Genomic DNA, 7,371 nt, shown 5'->3' on the forward strand with positions numbered 1-7,371 from the left:
CCAATACGTCCGTGCTCACGTTTTGCACTCCTGAAACGCCAAACAACTTCTTTTTCACAAAAGTATGGAACCCTGGCTGCGCCCTGTTTACCAAAGGGGCTGGGGTGGGGAAGGGGGGGGGGGCTTGTCGTCTCCAGAGTGTGTCTCTCACAGATAGCCGGTCGCGCCCCCAGCCCAAACTCGAAGCTAGGCCTCATAAACCACTTATGGGCAAAGTTTGATGTATCAATATTCTAGCATTGCTCCCAGGCTTTCAGGACAAATTTCTATACTTGGTGTTATTCTCTTTGTATCCAAGTCTCTTTTGGAAATTGAGAGACTTAAAAAAAGCCTCGGAGCCATGTTAGTGAACATGGCCTATTCTCAAAAACTATTTTATGCCATTCATGAAGTTGAACAGGAGTAGTTGGAGTACTCCCAAGACCCAAGGGCATTTCTATTCGTGGACTATCGTAAAGGCTGATACTAAGTGAAAAACGTTTCGAGACACCAACATGATAAGAACCGATAAAGTAGGATCGCAACAGTGGACAGCTGTTTCGCCCTTCTTGGGGCTCGTCAGCACTGTGTAGCGAAGATATGTAACGCCAGCCCAACAGCCAACGCACATAAATTGCAAAATGACTGGTTCACTATATCAAGTTCCGTACTTTGAACTCAGATCTCTTGTAGATCCTACGTTGGCAGCGTTTATCGTATGCGGTCCCTTGCAGTTTCTGGTTTCTCACTATCGTAAACAATAAAAAAGTACTGTAAGTTATTGTAAGTAGTGTACTGTTTTGTATTATTGTAGGAAAATTAGTGTTACAAGTATTGTAGTGTAAGTTGCATTGTCTAGTAAACATTGTAAGTGGCCTATTGTTTATTTGGTGGTTGTAATAATAATAATAATAATAATAATAATAATAATAATAATAGTAATAATAATAAAAAATTCAGGAACTGCAGCAAGCAACGCTCCCCGTACATGTACGTTAATGGGCGAGTTTCCATGAAAGGCATTTTGTGTAGAGCTTTCGTTGTATTAAACATTAACAATTTTCAAGCCGCTTGAAATATCGGATACGCCGTCACTCGGTTCAACGAACTTAGCGCGCCTTAGAAGGGGTGGCGAATGGTCCTTCAACTGAGACTCTGGGTCTCGTAAAATTTTAGTCAAATTTCACGGGTCTCGCAGTCTCCTTTTTTATCGGTTATGTGTGTCTTGCAGTCTCCATTTTTCTACGAATCGAAGCAGTCTCGGAGTCTCGATTTTTCGGAAGGCTAATTAAGGGTCTCGAAGTCCCAATTCGTTCCTTTATCTGTTTTTATAAATGACGTCTTCCGGCTTCACTTGATATTGAATTTCAATGAAGTGACTGACAAATTTCCGAGAAAAAGTCAATCCTAACTTTTCCTAAATTGTCTTAATTCCAAAAAAGGTACAAAACCTACCGCAACTTCCATTTTGGCGCCAGAGAAACAGTTATTTTTCTCTAGGATATCATAACGTAGTGTGTTATAATCGAATTTCCAGTTCCAGTCAGTTCCAAGAAGCTGGCTAAAGGCTGTACAAGCTCATTCTAGCTCTCAACTAAATCTGGAGCTCGAATTTTAAGAGCCTGAACGTTTTGAAGTCTCGGTCTCGCAATCTAAAAAGTCAAAATGTCTCGGGCTCGCAGAAAAAAACGCTTGTCTCGCCGTCTCGCAAAGACTCGCATTTACCATTCGCCACCTCTCTCAGACTACGAGTAGTCCCTCTTTCGCTTAGTCCATCGTGCGTGACGCGAACACCCCTGGGGTGTTACTACCTCACGGGCGTAGATTGAGGGTGACTTCCTCTCGGGTTCCTAAACGAAGAAACAGTATGTCAACTAAATATGACTTAAAATTCTAAGTCTTGTGACTATTTTATGACGAAAAAGAACTACATAAATTTGCCCTCACTGGGAGTCGAACCCGGGCCACTGTGCCCTTACTTACCACTGTACCACCGAGCTGCTAGCTGCCGGAATGTCGAAAATTTAAACTACATATAATGAACAGTAATATAAATTAATATAGAGTTACCCTAACATACAAATGAAAGCTAACCGCAAGCAAAATGGAGTGACACTAACCGCAAGCAAAATGGAGTGACGCTAACCGCAAGCAAAATGGAGTGACGCTAACCGCAAGCAAAATAGAGTGACACTAACCGCAAGCAAACCTAACCGTGCTAACTGCAAGCAAGCAAGGTAAACATGTACAGCGGTTTATTAACACGTCTACATTGTATAAGCAACATCCAGGCGTCCAACCCCATACTCCGCCCGGGCGTGAAATTTTCCCACACCCCTGGCGAAAGAAAACCGCGAGAAAAAAAATGGCCGCGCAAAATCCTTTCGCGCGCTCCTCGCCCCCAGGATTTCCCGCGGCCATTTTTTTCTCGCGGTTTTCTTTCGCGTCACGCACGACGGACTAAGCGAAAGAGGGACTACTCGAAGTCTAAGCGCTTCGCGAACAATGAAGATAAGCTATAAATGGCTAAGGAAGGCTATGAATTCCATGCATGAGAACTTAATTTTAGCTGCCTTGAAAACAAATTACTTACGTCAAAATGGTTTCATTCGTCGTATCTTTGGGAATGGCCCATTCCATTTTTTATCCGCCCCCCTCCTACTGAGGACCTAGGAAATCTGAGGGGGAGGCGAGGAGTCTTTAAAGGCCGTTTCTGTTGGGGTAACTGTGTCAGCACGTTTGATCGTTTAATAATTTTTGAAGGGGGAAGTGTGTCGGCACTTTGATCTTCCTTTCTTAGGGGGTCAAAAGTTTACTTTTCTGAGGGGGTGAAATTGAAAGTTCCTCAATACGGGAGATGGGGATATTAAATGGAATGGCCCAATTACTAGTTGAATTACTATGTGAAGAACAGTCCGTCTATATCACCGAAAGCTCTCCGCTCCTATGAATTTCGAAGGTCGGTTGGCCCACATGGAAGCGATGGTAGTCACTCTCGAATGGGGAGCGCCAAATTGCAGTGTTCTGGTCAAAGATATCGGAGGCTTAAACCACATTAACAGTTTTAAAACGTTGACCATTGACTTTCTCAGACTTAAAAATGGATGTGACACGTACAGTGAGAGTAAGCCCCGTCGAGTTGAACATCAGGAATTGATGTCCCTTTGCATAACTTTGCTTCGACAAAATGCCCTTCTCTCGTCCAGCTCTGCGATGTAGCTTCTACGCGGCTCGTCGACTCGAGAAAAACATGCTTCGATTGACACTTTCTACCCCAGGTCCGGGGACTTTCCCCAAAGCCAATAAAGCGTTACGTTGTTGAGAAGCGGACTTTCAAAAGTAATTCAAAAGTCCTTTCTCCGTTTGTCGCTTCATAGCAAGTCTTCACTGTGTCGCACAACGTCAATGGCGTGCCTTGCGTCTTTATACTTTACCTGTTATGTAAATATGTAAGAATTGAGAAGGAGCACCAATCAAATTACATGGTACTTTTAAGGTTAGGGACGAGAATGATGTTTCAATAATCAGCGGTCAAAACCATGTCATGCGCGTCAGAGCCAAGAGACACATGGAGTAAAGGCAACATGGCGGGTTTTACGAAAATACTACACTGACCTGTCGTCCCAGTGGATTTATTCAGTTAACCAAGAAGAAATACTAATACAATAAGGAAAGATTAAATTCTTGTCAATCATGTCGTCGAGTTTTGGCGATTTGCTGCAACAGGCAGAGCAACTGACGGCCGACATGGATAGTGGCTGGGAACTCCCGCGTGTAGAGAGAAATCTTCACCAACTCGCCGAGGCTGGGCAGAGATTGTGGTCTCAAACTACGGGAACTGCTGGAGATAATGCTCAGGTCAAGGCGTAAGTACGGTCATTGTGTGGTAGTAAATTACGTTATAAGCCAGCAAATACCGCAGCTATTAAGATTAAAGCTTGTAATGTATGTAAGGTTAAACTTGTAAATGCCAGGCTGACTTAGAGTGATACATGTAGTTGTCAGAATTTAGAGAAACAGTAACAAAGTGCGTTTATTTGTGTTCTGGAAGGAGCGAGATTGTCATCTATCAAATTTTCTGTGGTTGATTTACATGCACATGTTAAGCACTTGATGACTGGCCCCACGGGAAACAGTGAGCTTTGTTTTCCCAACACCCCCAATAATAGGCCCTTTGCAGCTGGGGCCACGTGACCAAATTTTTTCGAGAAAATTTTCATATTATGGGCTATGACTTGAAGAATGCCAGAAATGGAAAGAGCGCATCGAAAATACCTAAATGGCCAAGTTTGACGCCCCTGGCATTAAAGAGTAAGTTTATATGACAGCTTGATTTTTCGGAAAATTTAAAGGATTTGTAAGGAAAATGCTGCTGGAGAGCAAGACCTGATCACAACCACTATGTGCAAGTCAAGAGTTCAAGTCATTGTTTCCCTCGGGAGTTGGTGTGTTTTGTTTGCCCTAAGGAGTTAGTGAGCTTTGACCAACAACATGTGACACGATTTCAAAAATGTATTTGAGTTGGCAGGTAAAAAATATGGTTTGACACCCTCCCTCCCCTACAAAATAAAAATGGTAAGACATGCCTTCATCATACATGTATGTAATAACACTGCCAGTGAAACAGGAAATAAAGTTGGCAGGAAAAACGAACTGTAGGATCACAATCATCACTGTTATGTACAGGCAAAATTGTTGGTTCATTGTACTAGTTTATTCATCTGTTTTATCACAGTTCCATTCTGCTGGGTACCAAAGGCTTTGATGTCCCACGGCTGTCAGAAAAACTGGATCGTCTGGACACAGCTAAGACGTTTGAGCCTCTTGAGCCTGTTAGAGAGACTGACATTCAGGTAAATGTGTGTTGTCCAAAGTAGACATAGTGATTTGAATCCCTCTCCTCTTCTACCAAGCTTTATAGTTCCCTTTATGAACTTGAACTTTATAAAATTCCCCTCCCCCCAGCATGAAAGCAACGATCCTTTTGGTACGTATGTATGAAAAGATATTTGTAGGAACCACCCATTAGCTTGGAAGGTAAAAGTCCTTGGTAGTTTGGCTTAAAGGTGTGAAATTTCTTTCAGGGTTTTCTTCGAAATGAGAGGGAAAATGCTATCTTAGCTGCTATAGAGGAAGCTCGAAAAAATGTAAGTTCCAACACAGGCGGCCCAAGCACAAGATCAGAGGAAATAATTAATGTAAATGAAACATATGAATGTGACTCTTGCCTTTGAGCGGTGTTGTGTTACAAAGATGCAATTTACAAGGGTTTGTATGGGAACTTTACAGGTTTGCTTTAAATACCTAAAATTTAATGTTCTGTGAATAAAACTGACTTACCTTTCCTGTCGTATTCTTTGTTGTTTCACAGTGTTTGAGGCCGTTTTGAAGCATTTTCAGCAAGTTAGCGCTGGTGGTTGTGTCCCACTAGAAAAAAACACAAGGCTGGCTGGCTCAGAATTGAACCATCGTACTGCAAAGGCCAAAATATTCCAGAGGAATGGACGGAGCCGATTCAAATGATAATCAGCTGAAGTGTGAATACCTCGCTTCCCAGTCCGTCTGTGGCTGGTTCACAAATCTCAACGCAACGGCCTGAAAATCGCTCCTTTACCAGCTCAAATCTGCCTCTCTCGCTGCTGCATCATGCGTATAGCCAACGGTGAGGATACCAGATTTGAAAATCATCAGATTTCACCGGATACTGCTAATGCTTTATGGGTTATTTGAAACCCCGCGAAAAGCCACGAACACATTCGAAGCATATGTGTCAAATTTGATGCAGTGTACCCTCACACGGTTTTGATTTGCATTTTGGCAGTAGTTCCGTCCCACCCCGACCAAGTGCTGTTTTTGTTGAGCGGATGCGGTCGCTAAGCTTCGATTTTCAAATCTGGTATCCTTACCATTGGCTATACGCATGATGCAGCAGCGAGAGAGGCAGATTTGAACTGATAAAGGAGCAATTTTCAGGCCTTTGCAATGAGATTTGTGAACCAGCGACTGACGGACTGGGAAGTGAGGTATTCACGCTTAGGCTGATAATGATTTGAATCGGCTCCATCCATTCCTCAGGAATATTTTGGCCTTTGCAGTACCATGGTTCGATTCTGAGCCAGCCAACCTTGTGTTTTTTTCTAGTGGGACACCACCACCAGCGCTAACTCGCTGAAAACGCTTCAAAACGGCCTCAAACACCGTGAAACAACAAAGAATAGGACAGGAAAGTAAGGTAAGTCAGTTTTATTCACAGAACATTAAATTTTAGGTATTTAAAGCAAACCCATAAAGTTCCCATACAAACCCTTGTAAATCGCATCTTTGTAACACAACACCACTCGAAGGCAAGAGTCACGTTTGCATACATTTCTTTTACATTAATTATTTCCTCTCATCTCGCAATTGGGCCGCCTGTGGTTCCAATAACCATTCATTGCAGAGCTCTGGTGGCCCAAAGGGCTGCCAAGTGGTGCCCATAACTATAGGAACAGTACCACATGCATGCATGGAAATAGAAAACCATGCAACTCTTTTTTGATGGTCAATATGGCTACCGGCGTGGATCGTAGGTGTATGTGTCCAATGATGATGACAACGCTGCACAACATGGCGGCCATATTCCATCTTATAGGAAATACAGCCTTGGTTTACAGTGTACATGTATATCTTTGATATTGGATATCTATTTTATGGTCAAGTGACACCTGCCAAAACAAGGTATCTGCTGACCAGCACCATGTGACCACATTGCAGGCTCAAGTTTTGAGCTCGTGTGACGCGTTTTTTCTTTTATTGAGTTAACCTCGGACTAAGTACTGGCTCTTCCATTGGATCACAGGCTCCAATTAGGTTAATTTACTGTAATCAGTGTCGCGTTGTTCAGAACTAAGGCGGTTAACGCTAACCCAAGATGAAAAGCTAACACCAAAGTATAAATATTTATTGTCTAAACATATTTTTCTTTGCTTGTGTTTTGTGTAGTTTGAGATTATTTAAACTCAGAAGGCCAAACAGTATAAACAGAAAACCTCACCACAATATCAAAAAAAACTCAAATGAAAATTCTCAATCATCCTGGGTTACCTTAGTCAGGCATTGAACAACCTCCACTTTTAGGCTTAGCTAAATCTATATATTATTTATTCAGGTATACATAAAGCATGCCAAGTGTATTTAGCCATTGTTACAATGCAGTGTTGTTTATAATCTCTGATAGTATAGGTTGTACATTCTAAACTGATGCTAGTATTCATTGTATATATACCACTTTATGCAATTAGACATTTAACCAGGCTGAGAGGCATCAATGGTCCTGTATGGAGAATGAATGGGAAAAAGAGAAAGAGAAAATTCTAAATTCACTGCTGGGAGCTGGACAGGAGACATTAGACT

At 42.2% G+C, this 7,371-nt stretch overlaps 1 protein-coding gene across 1 annotated transcript in view; it reads left to right on the forward strand.

Annotated features, from left to right (window-relative positions):
• Positions 1 to 3,536: 3,536 nt before the first annotated feature.
• Positions 3,537 to 7,371, forward strand: part of LOC145465150 (nuclear pore complex protein Nup93-like) — an 18,065-nt gene continuing 14,230 nt past the window's right edge. Inside the window, exons 1-4 of the mRNA XM_081448921.1 lie at positions 3,537 to 3,845; positions 4,715 to 4,832; positions 5,064 to 5,126; positions 7,260 to 7,371. The exon at positions 7,260 to 7,371 is cut by the window's right edge and continues 17 nt beyond it. Of these exons, the coding sequence (XP_081305047.1) occupies positions 3,673 to 3,845; positions 4,715 to 4,832; positions 5,064 to 5,126; positions 7,260 to 7,371 (466 nt within the window). The 5' untranslated portion in view covers positions 3,537 to 3,672. The remainder of the gene's footprint in view (positions 3,846 to 4,714; positions 4,833 to 5,063; positions 5,127 to 7,259) is intronic.

Source organism: Orbicella franksi, chromosome 13 (genome assembly GCF_964199315.1).
Source record: "Orbicella franksi chromosome 13, jaOrbFran1.1, whole genome shotgun sequence".
Lineage (NCBI taxonomy): Eukaryota > Metazoa > Cnidaria > Anthozoa > Scleractinia > Merulinidae > Orbicella > Orbicella franksi.